The 20,571-nt window shown below is 41.8% G+C and overlaps 2 protein-coding genes across 9 annotated transcripts in view; one reads left to right on the top strand and one right to left on the bottom strand.

Moving 5' to 3' along the window:
• The window catches only part of LOC116048547 (calcium-binding mitochondrial carrier protein Aralar1-like), a 19,619-nt gene extending 16,556 nt beyond the window's left edge, over positions 1-3,063 (top strand). For both annotated transcript variants that reach the window (XM_031297688.2, XM_031297679.1), the window contains exons 15-18: positions 1,321-1,459; positions 1,972-2,130; positions 2,279-2,369; positions 2,457-3,063. In XM_031297688.2, coding sequence (XP_031153548.1) covers positions 1,321-1,459; positions 1,972-2,130; positions 2,279-2,369; positions 2,457-2,661 — 594 coding nt within the window. In that variant the 3' untranslated portion in view covers positions 2,662-3,063. The remainder of the gene's footprint in view (positions 1-1,320; positions 1,460-1,971; positions 2,131-2,278; positions 2,370-2,456) is intronic.
• LOC116048556 (dynein, cytoplasmic 1, intermediate chain 2a) lies at positions 3,012-20,461 on the bottom strand. 7 transcript variants are annotated; one of them, XM_031297725.2, is made up of 17 exons: positions 20,357-20,461; positions 18,972-19,089; positions 17,906-18,020; positions 17,328-17,415; positions 16,057-16,116; positions 15,561-15,676; positions 10,914-11,000; positions 10,547-10,709; positions 10,362-10,461; positions 9,367-9,492; positions 8,288-8,434; positions 8,089-8,202; positions 7,355-7,488; positions 6,192-6,336; positions 4,558-4,698; positions 4,275-4,400; positions 3,012-3,972 (listed from the first exon to the last, which is right to left on the bottom strand). In XM_031297725.2, the coding sequence occupies exons 2-17, from the start codon at positions 19,077-19,079 to the stop codon at positions 3,859-3,861; spliced, it is 1,884 nt and encodes a 627-aa protein (XP_031153585.1). In that variant the 5' UTR covers positions 19,080-19,089; positions 20,357-20,461; the 3' UTR covers positions 3,012-3,858. The 7 variants fall into 7 exon arrangements, with proteins under 7 accessions (XP_031153585.1, XP_031153577.1, XP_031153568.1 ...); XM_031297717.2 differs by having other exon boundaries at positions 10,547-10,712; XM_031297708.2 differs by having other exon boundaries at positions 16,027-16,116.
• Between the last annotated feature and the right edge of the window lie 110 nt (positions 20,462-20,571).

Consider the following 20,571-nt stretch of genomic DNA (forward strand, 5'->3'; position numbering starts at 1 on the left):
GTCAAAATAATTGCAGATTAATTTGATTGTGATTAATCAACTAAACATGTGAGCTCTACTTTTAAGTAAGAGTTGCAATACCACAATGTAATGGCACTTCATCTCAAGTAAAGTTCCTCCATGCAAAAAAACACTTTAAACAAGTACAGAAGTATTATCAGGACAATGTACGTAAGTAAAAGTACTTATTGGATTATTATTAATGGTGCATTGACTTTAAAAAAGCATTTTAATGTGGTAATAGGTTAAGGACTTACTTTTAGCTATAGTGTTGGGTACTTTAATCTTTTTTTTTTTTTTTAGATGATTTTTTGGGCATTTTAGGCCTTTATTTGGACAGGACAGCTTAGAAGAGAGAAGAGGAATGACATGCAGCAAAGGGCCGCAGATCGGCGTTGAATCCCGCAGCCGCTGCGTCAAGGAGTTAACCTCTATATATGGGAGCCCGGGGTACTTTAATCTTTAACAATGCTTCTTTTTTTAAAGATAACCATTTAAAAAAAAATAATAAACAGCAAAACAAATCACTGTAGCGGTCAAATACAGTAAATATAGTGTAAAAAGTGAAATATTTCCCTCTTACATGGAGTTAAATAAAAGAGTAAAGTAACATAAAAGTAAAATACAGTACCTTTGTACAAGAATTGTATATTACATATGATTTGATGTTTATTTTCCTGTAATGATGCACAGATGAAATACTATTGTATTTGAACAAACGTGTGTGTGTGTGTGTACATAGACATAATGGAGGTCAGAATCACAAATTTGAAGATCAAACAGTCTTTTTGCTGACTGTTTGCAATTTTCCAAAACAGCGTTAAACATGCAAAAAGGAGCTGCGGCCAACAACCAACAGCAAATTAGTGAGGGATTACGCTTTGCTACTGCTCCTTTTCCAGATCCTTGTGGGTTTACTTACTGCTCCAGTCATGTGTTCATACTCCATATTTTAATGAGTAGCAGACAGTGTGTGGCTTGTTAAAAAGTAAAAAAGCTGACTTCCTCTTGGCAGAAGAACCTAGCACACTGGGGCCCATGGTGTGTGTGTGTGTGTGTGTGTGTGTGTGTGTGTGTGTGTGTGTGTGTGTGCGTGCGTGCGTGCATGTGTGATGGATCTCTTTCTAGAGGCCCAGCACTGCAGCTTTGCCTAGGGGCTCTTTGGCTCCATCATCAACACTTAAGCCCCCCTGTAGGTTGAATAAGACGGCTCCCAGACCACTTAATCCTCAAGACAAACCTCCTCAACCACTGCCTCTGCCCGTGACTGACTGTGGTCATGGTGTATATATATTTCAAATGTATCTTTTTTTCTGTTAGGGAGCCAAAGCATGCTTCCTGCGTGACATCCCCTTCTCCGCCATCTACTTTCCTGTTTATGCCCACACCAAGGAGAAATTGGCAGACGAGGACGGAAGGCTTGGGGCACTACAGCTGCTCACTGCTGGAGCTATTGCAGGTAACAAACATCTGGAAAGCTCAGCGTCTGTGGACATCCAAGATTAATCGTGTGATGTGTCACATTTTCTTTTTTTCTTAAGATTATTTTTGGGCAGTTTTAGGCCTTTATTGACAGGACATCTGAAGACATGAAAGGGGAAAGAGAGGGGGAATGACATGCAGCAAAGGGCCGCAGATCGGAGTCGAACCCCGGCCCGCTGCGTCGCGTAAACCTCTATATATGGGTGCCCGCTCTACCAACTGAAATATCTGGGCGCCCATGTGTCACATTTTGTGCTCCAAGAAATGCATTTTGGTTTTCTCTCGTTTTTGCTTTCTCCATCCGTTGAATCTCACAATACCCTGGCTGTATATACACAGTGCTTTTGTCATATCACACTATACAGCTATATTTTATATATATATCTCCATTTCAAGCCCTGCATGGTGCTGCAGCAGGGATGTCAGGATGTGGCACCCATGTGTGCATAGTGAAAGCACTTCATTATCTGTTGTGAAACATTTCCTAAGGTGTACCGGCGGCTTCGCTGGTGACCCCTGCTGATGTCATCAAGACCAGGCTCCAGGTGGCGGCCAGAGCAGGCCAGACGACATACAGCGGAGTCATTGACTGCTTCAGGAAGATCCTCAAGGAGGAAGGTTTCAGGGCGTTTTGGAAGGGTGCAGGAGGTAAATGCACACATATACACACACTCAACAGTCCATTAAGTTGTTTCATCACTGGGAAATGAGGCTCGCTGTGGTGGCTGTAATTGTCGAGAAAGCACCACAAGAATATTAAATCCCACATTGTAATTTTCAAACTATCTTCCATTAGCTCGCGTCTTCAGATCTTCACCGCAGTTTGGTGTAACCCTGGTGACATATGAACTGTTACAGAGATGGTTCTACTTGGACTTCGGAGGACAGTAAGTACTTGAACACGGTTTGCACAAGTACGTGCCTCTCGTCAGTGTCAAGAAATGCATCTTACCCTAATCTGACTCTCTCCTCAGTCGCCCTGCCGGGTCTGAGCCCACTCTGAAACCCCTGATGGACCTTCCCTCTGTGACTGCAGACCATGTAGGCGGCTACCATCTGGCTGCTGCAACCTTTGCTGGCGTGGAGAGAAAGTTTGGTCTGCACCTGCCCAAGTTCAAGCCTCCTGGAGAGGGGACAATCAAACCAGCGGTGCCCAAAACGGAGCCACAGGCTTCATAATGTATTAACTCATCGTGGCTGTGAGGGCTGCATGCTCCTCCGGTCATTATGTTTCCTTCAAAATGGTTTTATTGAGCCACGTTTCAATTAAATACATTTGAGCGGTTGTCTTACTTTAAATGCTGCATGAGTATGGCTTTATTGCATTTTCTTTGCATAGCTTGCACAACTTTATTGTACATATTGTACTTCTCCACAGAGGGACATTATGGCATGACGAAGGATTGTAACTGCGTTTTCTGGTGTGCAATAGCTTTGGTGTGCATGTGTCAGTTAAACTTAAGAGACACAAGGATGTACAGATGTTTTCAAAAGTGTTTATTTTGAAATCATGACCAGGGACTCGGGAAATAATTTAAATGTATTTATTGTATTTTATTGAAATAAATCATTCAGACTGTTTGTTTCTACTGTGTGAAAAGTATATTCTCAGTTTTCACCAAGCTTTGAGATTCTTCAGGAAACAAACGATCTCCATTCAGATCCTGTCAACATACATTACTGAGCAGTTACAGCATACATGATCATCTTCTTAGGCATTGAGGATATTCCAACTATCTCTAGTCTAACCAGCTGCACTGATTAAGTGAAAACGTGCAGTATTACAATACAGAAAGTAGAAACATTAGTATTTTACAAACAAGTGAATATTTAAGGTTATCAAGTCTCAAAGGAACGGAGATGACAACATGGTTCTACAGTTATAAGTTTACATTCCTGGGTGTTTAAAGATGTGATTGCTTTACTACAGCTTTGGTGGAAATGGAGCTCAGCTATGAGTGTTACCTATTTGGTTCAAAAAACTCAAAATTGAGGCTCATGTTAACATGCCCTAAATGAAGACAGGTAGAATTTTACAATCAAAGATTAAAATAAAAGTTTAAGGCACCTGGTTGAATAAAGGACGACTGGTTTGTGTTTCGTGAATATGACCTCATGTTAGTGTCTGAGGTTGATAGCCTTGTCGCTTGTGTTAATCCAAGAAAGACTGGTGACGGTCCAGCTATATGAGAAGGCAGAGTTGTCCAAATAAGAAAGGTCTAAGAAATCAAAAGGTATCCATACTTCTTTCTGATCAAAACTTCATCTATTTCCTCCAGTCATGTTGTCATTACATCTTTTCCTTCCATCAAAATCAGGGCTGATATTAACAAGTGCACCACTGGTCCCTTAAATATCGCCTCCATGGCGAATGGATCAGGCAGCCAGGCGCTGAGCTGCCAGCTCCTCTGCATCATCTCTGTTGTCGTTGATCTCTGCCAGCGTGCGAACAAAACGGGTCCACTCGTCGTTTCGTGGAACCGCAGTTTGCTGGGATAGGGGCACAACAGAGGCATGACTAAAATCTCAAATACAATATTTCTGCGGTGGCACAAGATCACATGTACGCTTATTTATGGACAATGGCTCTATAACATACTCAAGCCGTAAAGAATCGTTTTGAGTTAAAGCCACTTGATGCTGTGCAATTAGTCACTAATCACGACAGGACAAATTATAGCAGGTAAGAGGCTGAATCATGTCTGCAACTACATGCAAGTGATTATGACTAAAAACAATAAAGAGCACTCAAGAAAAATGTGATGGTAAAAAGTAGAATCATGCCTGCTCACCTCTCCAACATCATACACGAGAACTCGTCCATCAGAGTCTCCCACAGCGATTTCTCTGCCAGAATGAGCCCATCTGACCCTGTTGAGCGCCGGGTTACCCTCCACTGTAACGCTGGCGGTAGGAACCTAAAACAACAATGCCATAAAACACCAATTAGAAGAGTGGAAACATGCTGAGTGTGGCTCTCCTACAGGAAAAAACACATCTCCTCTTAAGATGTAAAGGAAAACTAAAATTAAATGTGGTGAAATACGTGTATGCCATCAGTCAGAATGTTAATACCTCGGTGTCGTTGTTGAGGTTCCACAGGTCGAGATGGCCAACTCCGTCCACACAAGCAAACAGAGCAGGGTGAGTGGGAGACCACATGACGTCATACACGTAATCCGAGTTATCTTCAAATGAGTAAAGCGGCTTGTTGTTCTGCAAAATATGATTTTAGAGTTTAGATTTTTTTCTGTATGGGTCTATGTATTTAAACATAGATATCACCATATGATATATAGAGATGATCAAATATAATAAGTGAATACTATATTTGATGATGTTTTCAGGTTATAACATTTTTAAAACTTTATCAAGCTGCCTAATTATTTAGCTATGCTAGCGATGAGGCTGAAGGGATGGCTGCACCAATTTGGTCCAGAGTCAAAGTATCATGACAAATAATGAAGAACGGAAGAGATTGGAGAGCTTCTTGGAATTAGTGTCAGTGAACAAAAGACAGTGCTCTTTGGTAGGGGGCATGAACAAATCCAGACAGACATCCAGGAAGAACCCAAGACACTCATCTTTAAGAAAATTATTTTAAAATGGCTTTAATTCATCTGGCACATTCTCAATAGAAGAATAGATACATAGAAATATCTTGACAAATATTTGATGGATTGGCACAAAACTTCCACACTAGATAAATTGTAAACTTTTCATTTTGTGCCACCATCAGGTCAGAATCTGTAAAATATTTTTGCTTTATGATCAAATACCTGCAAAACTAATGACATTCTTATCAGCTGTAGTTTATGTGGGCAGCGGTGGCCTAAAGGTTAAAGAAGTGAGCTTTTGACCGGGAGGTCGTCGGTTCAATAAAATCTGGGTGGGGAAAGTGAAAGAGCAGCGCCTATCCCTCCCTCATTACCACCACTGAGGTGCCCTTGAGCAAGGCCCTTAACCCCAACCGCTCCAGTGGAACAGATCAGATTGTGGTTGTACTGGGCAGCTTCCAGGTATGAATGTGTAACTGTGTGAATGTGACAGGTTGTTGTTGCAAATGACAATTTGTTCTCAATCGACTTACCTGGATAAATAAAAGGTAAAAAAAAGTTTGTTTTGAATGCTATTTGAATTGCTAAATTAAGATGGTAAACAGTACCTGATAAACATTAGCGTGTTAGTATTGGCTGTGCTCTACAGCAGTAAGGGCACGTTAACCTGCTCAAATGGAGTGCAGGCAGCAGCAGCCTCTGTACTAACAGCCTGCTGTTAGTACAGAGGCTGCTGTTAGTACAGAGGCAGCAGCCTCTGTACTAACAGCAGGCTGTGCAGAAGAAGCAGTGCAGGTCTGATGCATAGCATTATTAGGAATGGATGATAAAGGATTGGACAAAGTGGCTGCAGTCTTAAATATGATGGAAGGCCCAGATTGTCCTGATAGCTGGGATGTACTTCCTATAGCCTGTTATGCTGTTATACTCTTATGCTTGTTAAATTAGAGGGAACAAATTAGTTATTTTGGATAAGCAGGGTCTAAAATCTGAACTACCCTGAACTATACTGCAGTTGAAAATGAACAAAAGATGGATTATATGGAACCTCGTAGAGACACAAAACACACAGAGGGTGGAAACTTTTTCTTACACACAGATGGGTTTTAGCCAAATCAAATAATCCTGAGGTTTTCTAGATCTCGCTCTAACCTTGGTGCTCCACAGCTTGACAGTCCAGTCGAAAGAGGAGGTAACAAACAGGTGGGAGAAGTCCAGAGGCCCTGCAGCTGTGTGGCAGTGGATCCCTGTGATGGGCCCATGGTGGCCCTCAAACATCTCACTGATGCCTGCTTTGCTGTGGAGCACACAGAAGATGAAGTAAGAAGTGAATGTAAATGTACTGACAGATTAAATTGAGCATGAGAAATTTAATTTTCAAAAGCAGCAGATGTTGACTAACAACCTTCAGTTTGAATATAGATTCCTGTACAATGCATAAAGGGAACAAACAAAGAAAATCCAAACAGTTAATACTCCTGTGTTTAAATAATTTGGGCATTACATTAAGCATGGAAGAAGGCACAGATACCTCTGACAGACATATGCACATTAATCATTTTGTTATTACCAGCAGGGTGGCAAAAGTGCCCTGCAACCCCTCAACCACATGTTGCAGAGCTGTTCATCAACTGAGGCCCTGATAATTAACGTAGAGAGGTAAATACTCAGCATGAGTGATGCTTATGCATTATTAACTGCGATGAGAGTATCATACCATTGTAAATGAGGTGGAAAATGATTCCCCCAATTACAGAGGTGATTCTGCTGTGCAAAACTTAGCAGCTATCCCCTCTCTGTGGTCTCTGGGCATACTGCAGGACATTTACTGTGGGGCTAACACGCTACTCAGTGGCAGCTCTGATTTAAGCCACATTTCTTTGCTTCTTTACCAGAGGGCCAACCACCATGAGAGGAGCCCCAGTGTCTTAAATGAGAACATTGTGGAATGAACTGCAGTTTTAATTCTCCCTGGGAAGGCTGACTGTAAACAAACTCTCTCACCCAGAGTAACATACTGAGAAGAGAAAAAAAAGGACAGGGAAAAAATGATTTGTTTCCCTTGCATGTGTGCCCTGTTTATGTTGAGCGACCTTTACAAACACAACTGACAAGCGGAAAAGAAAAACAGGATGACTGGGCAGGAGTGAAACCTCAAACAGCAGGAGATCAAGTGTTGGATTTGCGTTGCACTGGGAAGTGAGTGGGCTATATTTATTTGACACTCAGTCCGACGTGGGCCTAACAAGACGCCTTAGTTTCCTGGCGGTGTTCGGGAGGGACGCCAGGGGGCCGCGGTTTGCTTATGAACACACCTTCCATGACGACACGACATGTAGACTGAGCCGTCCTCGCTGCCCACCACGAAATTGTTGACATCTCCGAGAGGGAAAGACATGGAGGTGACAGCTACAGCTTTGGACTGCTTGAACACCAGTTCCATGCTGTCCTGTGGAGGGGAGGCAACATGGAACAACATCTTTAACAAGCTCCCTGCTCAGGCTTTATGTTAACACACACTCTGCCAAGCACAACCTATAAAAATCACTTGACAGCTTATTAATATATAATCTAAATTCAACTAGCACTTTATAAAAAATGGAAGTCTGACATTGAGGTCTTTGGCAGCACCGATGAAATGACACAGCTAGCAAAGTTAATTTCCTTGATAGTGAAAAATGAGTTGTAGAAAAAAAGTCAGGGGAAATACCAAACTGGAATGCTAAAAAGAAGGGGTCTAGCCAAAATGTTTGCCATTTAGTATGAAAGGGAGGGACATGAAGTGTGTAGAATGTGAGACTGAAGAGACAGAAAGTACACAAAATGTAAAAACTCAAAGCTTTAAAATGTGATGTATTATTAACATAGCAATTCACAATTGTATGGTTAAATCTTTAACCCTGAGTTGTTTATGTAATTTGGAAATATTCCTCTGACCACCCATAGGAGAACACACCCACGTACCCCCCCCCCAGCCACCCCCACCCCCCCACCCCACACACACACACACACACACACACACACACACACACACACACACACATATTACCTGTGGCTGAGAGAGCATGTCCAGACTCCAGGAACAAATCTTGCCATCAGTGGAGATGCTAATCAGGTTGTGGGCGTTCTGGGTGCCAACTACATTCACACAGTACACTGGGTGCTGCAAAGAGAATGAGGGAGACATTTTTACTCTTCTGCTGTGTTAGAATATAGTATAAGCCCACTGTGTTGGTTGTTTAGTGTACCGTGTGTGCTGCTGCTGACAGGGGAGTCCTCTGCACCGGGGTCCTCTTGTTGCTCCTGTTGTCCCATAGTACAATCTGCCCTGAGTATGTGCCCCCCACCACAACGTTGGGGTGGAACTTGGCAAACGCAGCCGACAGAACCGCAGACTGTCAGAAAGAGGTTAAAATAGAGAAAGGGTTAGGCAATGTTTAGCTTCTCTAGTGATGAAAAAGAACATGTTTATAGAGAGACAGCCCGGCGATGGGTCTTTAGAAATACCGTTATGTCAGGCCCAAGATAGGTGTTGATTCAACTGTATGATCATTTTGAAGGATGTAGTTTGTGTCCACTGCATTTATTTGTGCAGGCACAACTCTCTAAGACTGTTGCAACAAAAACTAAATGTTATAACCTTCATGCAGGACAGTTAAGATAACCTAATAAACTGTCAGTGTGTAATAATGAAGATGCACATAATGCAGAACTGTATTCATTCATCGCTTCACCTATCACAATCGTAGCTCAATATTTTTTCTAAAGGGACTTTTCTTGACAAAAATTGTGACGCATGGTTCAGGAATATCTCATTATGAGCCGACTTTGAGGCACGGAGAAAACTGCATTCTCACTTCTGTTCAGTTTTATTCATCTGAGCAATACGCCTGCATCTACATCCGCTCTGGCGGCAACAACATGTGTTTCTACTCAACTTGTCTTGGTGAAGGAGCCTCAGGGCAGGCATTATAATAAGGCTGGGCAGAACGGAGGAGCTGTGCTGCTCTCCCTGCTAGCTTGTCTGAACACAGGGCCCTTGTTTGGATTCACATGATAACTAGCCCTGCCCCACACACTTAATCCTGCTGCAGCGCTTGGATTCCATTCAACTCCTGCACCACAGGTCTTCTCCGGCGCCTCACGAACATGTGTTTGCGGAAAGATGTGGTGGAGGTGGATGCCAGTATGGTGAACTCACAATGTGGATGAAGGCAGGGAGTAGGAGAGACGGGGGAGCAAACAGGGGTTGGTTGGCGGTGTTCCACACACAACCGTTAGGACATGGGGAGGGGGTGGGAGAAAGAAGCAGAGAGGCTTTGGGTACCTGACAGTGGAAGACGTACTCCGGTGTGGCCTTCTTGTACTTCATGTTCCATACTAAGGCCACGCCGTCTGGCTCGTGAGGAGCGTCCTCGTTGTTGTTGTATGAGGCAACCAGGAGTTCAGGATACTGGTGACAGAAAGAAAAAAATAAGCCCAAATGAATGTCGGAGGGGAAGCAGACATGCCCCCCAGGCTTGACTCCATGTGGAAAAGCCTCGCCTGCACTGTGTGGTGCTGCTGAATGCCTTAAAGAATGAGTAACCTTTCCTCAAGATTTATGGCTTGTTTAATTAGCCCAACCCCCCCTTAAGCACTTTAGTAAATTGGGTTTTTAATTCCCTTCATAATTTGGAGAAAAAGCTACGTTTCTGAGATTGCTCAGAGGAACAGCGGTGGACTAAAACAGAGCAACTAATTGAGAATCTAAAACTCACTGAAGCGCATATTAAAAACAAGCAGAGAATGACTACAGAAACACTACCCAGATGTAAACAAACCATTAACCTCTGCTGCTTATAATACTTGATCTGAGATCTATAGTTTGTTAATTCAGAATTTCAAATCACAGGGGTATGGATATCGCTCCGAGCTGGTAAATACTGTGAACAAAGAGTTGGTGTTCAATCAATGTCAAAAGTCATTGCAGAATCATGCATGAAATGACCTTAGACACCAGAGGAAACAAATCATTATGGCCCCCGACTGAGTGACAATGTGTGGGACATAACTTACTTTTCCTGAGGGACTTGTGGCGTAAAGTAAATGCTGTCAAACTCAAGCCATGTAATCATAAAGCATTATGGCTGTGCAAAGCTAAGTTGTTTCAACAGCCAATTAGCAACACTTATGCCTATATTACTAACACAATAAATTGTTTTTTTTAGGATTGACATTTTGATAATTGGGAACAACTTCCAAATGCTGCTCTGAGAAATGTGTTCAACAGTTGGCTTAATTACAAAAAGTTGTAAAAAAAAACAAAAAAAAAAAATAGACCTGGAGGGACCAGTCCAGGCAGGTGACGACACGATGCTTGGACCAGCGCTCATCCATGAACTGCCTGTTGAGGGAGAGCTTTGTTCCGGCCTGGATTTCACTGGGGGAAAACAAAGCACCAAACATCAATAAAAACACTTCAAAAACCAATGACCATGTTTGTTTTTTAGTTGTCCAATTATTACCCCTCCTTCTCCTCCAGGTCACGGCCGCTGTAGTCAAAAAAAAGGTCCACATGCTCTGATAGAGCCCGCTCAATAATGCGAGTGCTGTGGTCGAAGAAATTCACAAACTCTTCGGAGTGCAGGATCTGGAGTTTTTCCTCCTCAGTCAGCTCGTGGGGGGGTGCTACTAAGAGAAACACAAACACACTAAAATGTAGTAGAGATCCCTGCTGCTCATTGCAATTATGATAATGCATTTGATGGACTGCTTTACGGGAATAAAAATATCTTTGTATGCTGCAACAATTATAATAGAAAATCCATAGAAAAATATATATTGGCTCAATTTGTATTGTAAACTTATGTATCATCAGTGGTAGTAAAGTACCTTCCTCCTCCTCTTTCTGGTCCGGTTTTTCTGTCTGAGTCTCCACTACTGGTTGAGGTGCAGCAATTTCTTCCTCTTCTTCCTCCTCTGTTGTTTAGAAAGTGAACTATGTTAAACACTGGAAAATACACTGAGTTAGGAAAACACCATGTCTCTGAATCAACATATTCCTACGCAGACATTTTTGACCAAGCTTCAAATGTAAACATCAAATTTAAAGTAACAAAATTCGCGTAACGAACGATTGTGCCTCCATACAAACGTTTCATCCTTTTGGTCACTACATCTTTCACCTCCATTATTTTCTCTTTTTTCCAATAAAAGCTCCACCCAGTGATAATAGGCACAGCAAAAGAGTGATTTTGTATCTCTGCCTTGCATTTGTTTGGTTTGTCAGCACAATGTTGCCTTTCAAAAAGGAACCTGCTCCTCTAAAGCGGGGAAGTTTGTCATTTGTGTTAAACGGACACAGCGCAGCGGGTGTCTTGTTGTCATAGGGACCCCCAGCTTTCCCAACTGTTAATGAGACTCTAGCCATTCAATAGAAAGTCTAGCTGTCAGTGTAGCAGTTTCCTCTGTGTCCCAGTAGCAGGTTGCCCCCTTCTAGGCCACAGGGCAGCGGGGCAGAGGGTGTGGAGCAGCTGCCCGGGCCAGTTCCATTGGTCTGGCCAGATGACGGCATGGTGCAAAAGCAGATGGTGATGCTGGGATTGTCTTGTGCTCTTCAGAGGTGGCATGGGGATGGCACAGAGGTTTTCCGCCTGGCTGCCCCGAGACAAGCTTCTCACTGAACAGCAAGCCTCTGCAATTACCATCCTAGCAGGAGGTCCTGCAACTCCTATTCAACCTCAGAGAATGTGCGACAAAATACAGGCCAGACCAGCTGGCAAACTGCACACCGGTTCTACCTCAAAGAAGATGAACGCGCTTTTTCAAAACACATCTCTTAGTGATTGTATATGGCCTATGCCTTCAATGTAAACAATAATAGCAAAAGCAGGACAAAACAGATTCATAAGGAGAGGGGAAAATACTCGCCTGGTTCCTTCAAGCATTTATCTTGGTATAAGCCTTATAGTTAATCTAAGATGACAGAACCGCATGCCAGAAGTTCCTTCCTACTGGGATAATCTAAATGATAATGTCATCTGTCACTTTGTCCATAAAGTGATTTATCCCCTTTCTCAGATGGAGGTTTGGGGAAGAAGGTTATTGGGTACACTGATGAGTTTACAGAACTGGGTTGATGACACAAGCCATTTCAATGTACGGCCATACTCTGCAACCAACAGGAGAAGGTTAAAATCTTTCCTTTCAAGGGCCTCAATCAGGCTTAAAGGAAAACAGTAATCACTGTCTTTCAGCTAGTCCCGGCTGTGCTCGTCAGCCCTTTCCCTGGTGAGGCAGCCAGAGCAATCAACCTGCCAGGCATTAGGAGCAGATAGACAATCTGAAAATAAAGGGTATAATGCACCTGCCAGCCAAAATGGCCATTTGGAGAAAAGCTAGTGATCCTGGTGACCCTGCTGGGGATGTGTAGGGGGGGTAGTTGCGCCTAGCGATGGTGGGTGGTGGTGGAAGTGGGTGGGGGTGGGGGGTTGCATTTAACAGAATTCACCCGGATCACCGATGTCCCATACCCTGACACCTCCTCTCAAAGCAGGCTCAATTATGGCTTTTGTATCACTTAAGAAATAAAAGCTTTTTAGGGGGGAGCAAGACAGGAGAGAGGGAGGTGGGGGGGGCGGGCGGTTCTTAGTCAATGGACAATATATTAATGCAAACATGGTATGCGGCCAGTGATGTACAAAGTATAAAATGACCTTTGCTCTCCGCTGCAGGTGTCTTCCACTTTCTATATGTCCCTGCATAATAAGGGTCTGACTTCAGCACGTGCAGCAGGGTTTTTATCCTCTGCCTGCCTGTACAAAGGCTAACAACCACAGAAGACAAAACACTATTGATACATACACCCACACACTCACAAATATGTGCACTACCATTTCTTGTTTCCAAAAACAGAGTACCTCCAGCCTCAGTTTACAGAATGCACTTCAAAACTGTGATCAACCATTTTCCATGTGGCACAGCATCAACATTGTTGTTGTGTAGTAGTGTAGCAAATTTAAAAAGGCTGCAAGGCAAATAAATACAAAGACATCTGCATTCAGACTTCTGTCAATCTGATAACACTCTTCGAGACTTAGTCATCTGTGAAACAGGAGTCTTTTCTTTTCAACGTCTTCAGCATGGTTACACGTCTCTAATGACACGGAGGTCTAAAGACCACAAGCAGCCCAACGGTAAGCAGAAATCCAAAACCAGCACTCTCCTACTGAAGAAAAACGTCTGCCACAGATATATACAAACTTATTATATTGTTAAATGAGATTGAGAACAAAAACAGGTTGTAAAGGTGCAAATACTCACATACACTCAGAAAAAAGAAGAATATTCTAAATGTTCCATTTGAAATGATTAGCTACTGTATGACAGAGGGATACAATAGATATTTAACAGTACTAATCATCAAGTGCATAAAGGCTGACCAAGATTACAAGTGGCACTTCAAACAAGAAGGCCATTAAGGGCTTTTGTGATAAAAAAAAAAAAAAAAAGTTTTGACCTGCCTCTGAATTCAGAGTGATTAAAACAATCGCATTCAATTAAATATTAGATTTACTAAACTGCTCTACATACTCATATTCCTGACAAGCCTTTTTAAACGCTGCAGCAGACCAACCACTCCACCCACACACACACACACACACACACACACACACACACCACTCCCCAACCTCCAACCATATCTTACTCCATAATTATAGCCTCTTGTTGAGGAGTGCATACTGATGCTGCATATTACCTACTGGTGCAGTCTGGGAATATTGCAGCGGTGGCACAGAAATTCATCAATCTGGTGGCCTAAATCAACAAACTACCTACAGATGGAATAGCACTGATTGAAAAAAATGCATCTATGTTGTCCCAAATAAAGATTAAGGCAAATGAATGTCAGAATTGTCATAGATATATAGATATAGACGTAGATATCTGAGAGGAGATTTCAAAGACTGTCCAGTTCATCTTATGTGATAAAATTACGCAATGCTGTCCGCATTAATAACAAACCACATATAACCCGATGATGGGTTCTTCTTGACTGTTCAGGCGGCTTTCTTTGGGTCAATAGGACAGGTAATGTTCAAAATCTTTAACTCCCTTCTCCAACATGTCTTGCGTACAGTGTGGGAACCCTCGGTTTGCAGCAGCCGGGGCACGGCAGCCGCTCCCTCTAATGCCACCGCCTGCTGACCTTGAGAGTGCTGCGCCGTTACCTCCTTTTGACAACATGATAAATCGCTCAATCAGAGAACAGGTCTGACGCCACCCCACACATCAAAAATGCGCCGAGAGGAGCAAGCAGGGAAGGGGATGCCGTCTCATCGAGTGCCAGAAGTGATGGTGTGAAAATGCACAATGTCACTGAGTGTGTTTTGTTATGTGCCTGTTCGGTGAAGGGAGAAGACAGGGAAGCGAGGGAGTTGATGAAATGATTACATAGTGGCAGAGAGGGGAAGGGGGCCTTGTGTTGAACAGCTGGCAGAAACCATTGTTGTTTAACACAGTTTTACAATGCCCAGTAGAGTCCAGAGTAAAGAGCGATGAGGAACAGGGGGATGCTCTTCATCCTTCACTAGTTCTGCTCATAGTTTTCCACAAAATCACATAATTTCATCTTGCTCATGCTGCATGCCACCTCCGGATTTACTGAACATCACCTGATGGGACAACAACAAACAATCCCTACAATGTTTAAAATCCTAACCAGGCTTTTAAGGATGCTTAAAAAGATGTGTTAGCTGATGCAAATAAATTGAGCAAATGGCTAAAAAGACAGACTCATTCCAAGAGTTGCGGTTGGAGGTAATGTAGGATTGTTCTGATATTTCTTTGGAAAAAAAAATAAAAATAAAATAAGAACACAAAACAAAAACCTCATCAGGATTTCAGTTGAGCACATTATTGGCCACGTTATTACATAAATCAACCAAGAACAAGCAGCACACTCACAAGTATTGCATATTTTATGGAGCATGTGTTCAACACGTGGTGTTAGTAGTAAATATTCTCTTTGGCCAACCGCATAAAAGCTCCAGTGCAGCAATTACATACATGTCGACATGCTTCAGAGGCAGTAAGCAGTCGTATGCGCAGCGCTTCATATCTTCCCCCTCAATCGCATTTCTCCTTCCTGTCACTGGTTTTCTCATCCTGCTCATTAATTATACCGAAGCGGAGTTAGTTGTGAGGTTCAGAGGAGCAGGGCTTGTCTGACTTTAATCTCTCCTTTGACTTCTTATGTTTCCTGGGCCTCATTTTTTCTTTACTTTCATCTCAAATCAAATCTTTTCCACTCGTTGTTCACTTCCGTTACCCACTGATACAGCCTTCCCTGTTATGAAGAATTCTCCATAAGTGATGTACCATTCTTGCAGCAAAACAAAACTTTGTTAGCAAAGAAGCTATACATTTTAGTGGACCACTACATTCTTTATGCATCTATATATTCAATGAGTTAGGTTCATGTACACAGGAGGTTTGTCCAGTTTTTGATAGTTTACTTATGTAATATGTGAGAATCACCTTCTTTTTGCTGAGTCATGACAGGTGTCTGGGTCTCTTTTGTGTAGGACACAGTCTCACGTGGAGGAAAGTCCACTTGTGTGACTTTGGCCATTCCCAGTTTTGGAGTTCCACGCCTAAAAGCACAGAACAACTCAAACTTTGCACAGCTCAATTTCACCACAAAAATGTAATGATTTTAACACAAAGAAAAAAATATACAAAACATTAACTCTACTATCACTGTGCTCATCTGTTTCTGTAACAATTTTCATCTCCTTGCAAGTGAAATCAAAGTAAGTAAATGAGTGTTTTATGGGATGGCAGAGACTTCAGATTAGTTTAACAACCATTGTGAATCAATTCAAAGGTTTTGTCTGACCACTCTTGCATGCACGACTTGACTGTTTTCCTGGACTGCATTAACTGAATAATGACTTTGGAAGACAAAGTAATCATGCCATAGATTGAGAGAAGGGAAAATGACCAGGAAAGGAGAGAAGAGAGTGTCCAGTACCGCAGCTCAGAATCAGAGTGAAGTTGAAGAGTGGACGGGTCAGAGTCCCAGTGCAGAGTCCTGGTTAGTGTCACAGCAACAAGGCAGCATTAGTGAGAGAGAGACAAGCCAGCACAAATGAGGAGAGGAAAAAAGTTAGCATTATGGCACACAACATGCTGATTGGATCCTAAGTCACAAATCAGTTAAATTTACATGTCATCAAAATACACTTAAAACTGGATCTTTCTCAGTTCAAGCAAAATATCAGCCTGCACAAAGCTCAGAGATAGAAGAATGTATCTGCTTAAAATGCATGGACACACAGCCTCTCAGAGTGAGATGACACAGGGTCTAATGTGCAGCCTGTGGGGCTGATATAGTCTGAACTGTGTCACACCAAAGGCTCTGAGTGTTGTGCAGACAGAGAGGGAGGGAGAAAGAGAAGCCTCAGGGAGAAAACATGACCTCCATGTGTGTAGGAAATGGCCATGCTGGTGAGGGAAATGAGTCAACACGTAGGGGGAACAGCTCCCTGAGCCTGATAGGACACTGGGGGAGCTTGAATTTCAGCCCAGGGAAGGGGCTCTAATTAGGGGTTAAGAAGTCCCCCAGGCATCACAACAGCCTGCTGTTTTATTGTTAATTTAGGATTGTCCTAATTCAATGGCACACAAATTAAATAAACATGCCCTCAGTTGGCATGAACTTTTCATTATTCACTGTAATGGTACGAGACTTTCTAAAGGATTTTAGCTTTTGCTCAGTGTAATCATGCTTTAAATATATTCACAGCCTTTGTCTGGAGTTGAAAGTGATGCAAAGCTTATAAAAGCAAAAAGAGACATTTTTCTAAGCAATATTCTAAATACTTCCGAACTAATTTGCTGTACAACGCATCTGCAGTTTAAGTGGCTTGAGCGGCTGTGACAAGGACGCTGAAATCACTTTCTTCCTGGCATAAGCATAGCTAAGCACATACAGAGCACACAAAAAAACGTTTTGAGAAGAGATGTAAAGCTCAATAAAGCACAAAACAGATAAACATGTTTGCCTTAGGTGGAGCGATTGTCATTAATTCTTCATAAATAGAGATGTTGGCATTGTTTCCACACTTGTAATGTACTGTACTAGAAGCGGGGGGAAATTGTGTTACTCAAACAAACTGTTGCTGAGGAGAGAGAGAGAGAGTGTGTGTGTGTGTGTGTGTGTGTGTGTGTGTGTGTGTGTGTGTGTGTGTGTGTGTATGTGTGTGTGTGTGTGTGTGTGTGTGTGTGTGTGTGTGTGTGTACCTGGGTCCCACGGCTCCATCAGAGTCTTGGCTCCCTGCCTCACTTGGTGTGCCCGCCGATTTGGTAGTTGGAGAGATGGGAGGAGGGACTACATAGCGAGACAGGAAATAATCATCTGTTACAGTGTGAAGACACCAAGATATTCACAACAGAGAACAAATGCATCCATGCTGAATGTTATCAATCTTAATGTAGATTTCCTGATGGCTACGTGTTATTTACCATGCTGTGATGTGTGTAAAGCCTTGACATTAAGCAAGTTAAATATACACATCAGTCTGTATGTAACAAACTTAAGCTGTGGCAAGATCAGCACATGCAAAGAAGCTTTAATAACACAACTACACTAACTTTGTCTTTATTAAATTAATGTTACTGTTAATGTTTACTTAAGAAATACAGAAAAAACTGATGTTTTTCATTTCTGTTTCTGGTTTGTCTGCATCCTGTGAGACTCATGAGGATTTTCTTATGGATCTCTTCTGCCCCCTGCTGTTAGCAACATGTCAGTGCTCTAACAATCTAAGCTTAACTTCTAAAGTAAATGTGTACAATCCAACAGGTTATGTAAAACATACCAACAGGAGCTTCTGAGGTTATGCCCATACTCTGTAGAAGAGCCTCAGCCTCACGTCTTTTTTTCTCCAGGTCAGAATCATCCTGGTGTTGCGCAGCATCTTTCAATTGGTCCGCCTGGAAACATAATTGTTAACAACTTCAACTTGTTGTAAGTTTTCTGATTTCTAGCTCTGACAGACTTGTGCACATTTTAACATACTAATTAACTGACTAATTTGTATTAATTGCACTTAGTGCCAGAATACCTAACTAGTGTCCAAGAATAGAAAATGCCAAGTGCAGCATGAAGGAGCTGATCAATGTAAAATGTATTGGCTATACAAAAAAATGACATTAAAACAGCCCAAATATGAAATCCTTGATGACAAAATTATGATATTGAGAACGTGAATTTAAAACAAGTTTAATGTTACTTTGCATCTCAACATGCACACAACATGGGTCATTAGAGAGATTTTTAAATGTTGTATACATCTCACAGCTAGTTTTGTAATAAAATGTCAACTGGTCGGCATCTCATTTACAAGTGAATTTAACAAATACAAACCAGTTGTTATAAATGACTTATTATCTATACCCTAAATCTTTGTAAGAGCTGTTTTGTATGTCTGTCACTGCATTTGACTCAGATACAAATAGTGGCCATCAGAATCAGAATCAGCTTTAATGGCCAAGTATGTGTGAGCATAGCACCTCCAGCTTTTTGTTGCTCTCAAAGTACATACACAGAAATAGACATTCGGCTAAAACCAAGGACAACAAAGCTGAACAAGATAAGCATAAACATTTGACTACTATGTATAGATAGAAGTAGTTATATAAAAAAGTGTATAAATACATATAACATACACACATGCATTTACACATACATATGTACAATGATTATTGTACAATGTTCAATGACTACTTGCAGCGTATGGACTACCAATACTCAAACAAATTAAGTGCGGGGAGATCATTTATCACATTGAGCCATTAATGGTTTTGATGCTGTTTACTCTCCATATTTATTTGTGTATTTAATATCAGAGAATATTTAAAGCATTTACAAAATGTTAAACATACCGCTTGCTTCTTGCGCTCCTCCTCCTTCCTTTTCTTCTCCTCTCTGATTTGTGCCAAGCGTTGCTTCTTCCTTTCAAGCTCTGCTTTCAGCTCACTTTTGTCAGACATGATGCCACAGCTGTATACAAACATATTTTTATTTTTCTTATTCAATAAGAGTACATTGAAAAAAATCGTATTTTTAAGACTTAAGTATTAGAGTGTTTCCGATACCGATCCTAGTATAGGAAATGCCTCCAATAATGCCTAAAATGCTGGTATCCGCGAATAATGCGAGTTCATGCACCGAACCCTACCACTTAATTTAGCCCTGAAAAAAAAAAAGTTTAATTTTTTAGTTTATATTTTGTTCTTTTCCCGTCATGGCTGACTGTCAAACTAGATAATAAAAGGAAGTTCTATGGCATCCATTCTCTGTATGCATTTGTTTGTTTTACAAAGTGTTTACCTGAGCCAGGTCATACAACAATGCTAGCAATCATATCACATCCATTTTATTTATAAGTATAGTTTAAAAATAATATTATACTATTTTTTAACGCACTGGTATGGGTACCTGACAGCTGATGCTCTCAGCTTCAGTACCACCTTGCGCAGCAATGGTGACAGCTAACTTTAGCTACCCAACCTCACCTCTATAGCAGTTAAAATGACCATCCAACAGTCTTTTCTGTCTTCTCTGCAGCTGAGTGAGTTTAGCTGTTTGGGGACATAGATACTCTAATACTCTACATGTAGCAGCCACAGCTGACCAGTCATTGTCAGCTGGCTAACAAGAGAGCCCCACCCTACAACTGTGCACACCCGGTTAGCTTAGCATGGGGTTATCCTGTCCGGTTCAGCCACTTCTCCCTGGTCCTTATCAGCTTGCTGTATACGCGTTCAAACTACAAGCCTTCTACATGTTAATATGATGTTTAATTTTACTAATCGCACCGTAGTTTCATAGAAAACACGCAGCGTTAGCACTCAATCGGCCTGTGCCGCTGCTAGCTAGCCTTCCTTGTTATAAATGGCTACATAGCTAGCTTAGCCATCCTCGTTGTACATTTAGATAATTAGTGATTCAACCACACGTAGTTTGACGTAATTCAAAGTAAAAAATAAAAATAAAAAAGGGGTTTTCGGGTCATAAAAATGTGCCTTTCTCAATCCAATCTTTCCTTTATGGTTAGAGATGAAGCGTTAGCTTGATTGGGTTAGCAGCTAGCTAACGTTACAACAGTCAACCGGACCATGGTCCGGAGTGTTGTCATACGCTTTCAACTTCGCTGACCGCACAATGAATAAAGCACGTTGGGCTACAAACACAGCGACGAATACAAAACAATGTTACAAGTGTGTGATACTACAGCTAACATTACACTGATGTGTAGATTACAAACCTTAAAGCAGGTTTTCGACCTGACACCAAATGCCTACAACCACAGCCAAAACAAACGGGCTGCCAACACAACTACGGGAGCTGGGAAGAGCCAAAAAGAAGCACTAATAGTGTCTATACAAGTCTTTGGACATATTACCTAATGATAGTGGTTGATATTGTGAATGAATGTTACACTATTATGTTCTAAAAATTCCCTCGGGATGAATAAAGTAT

The sequence above is a fragment of the Sander lucioperca genome, chromosome 8 (assembly GCF_008315115.2).
Source record: "Sander lucioperca isolate FBNREF2018 chromosome 8, SLUC_FBN_1.2, whole genome shotgun sequence".
Lineage (NCBI taxonomy): Eukaryota > Metazoa > Chordata > Actinopteri > Perciformes > Percidae > Sander > Sander lucioperca.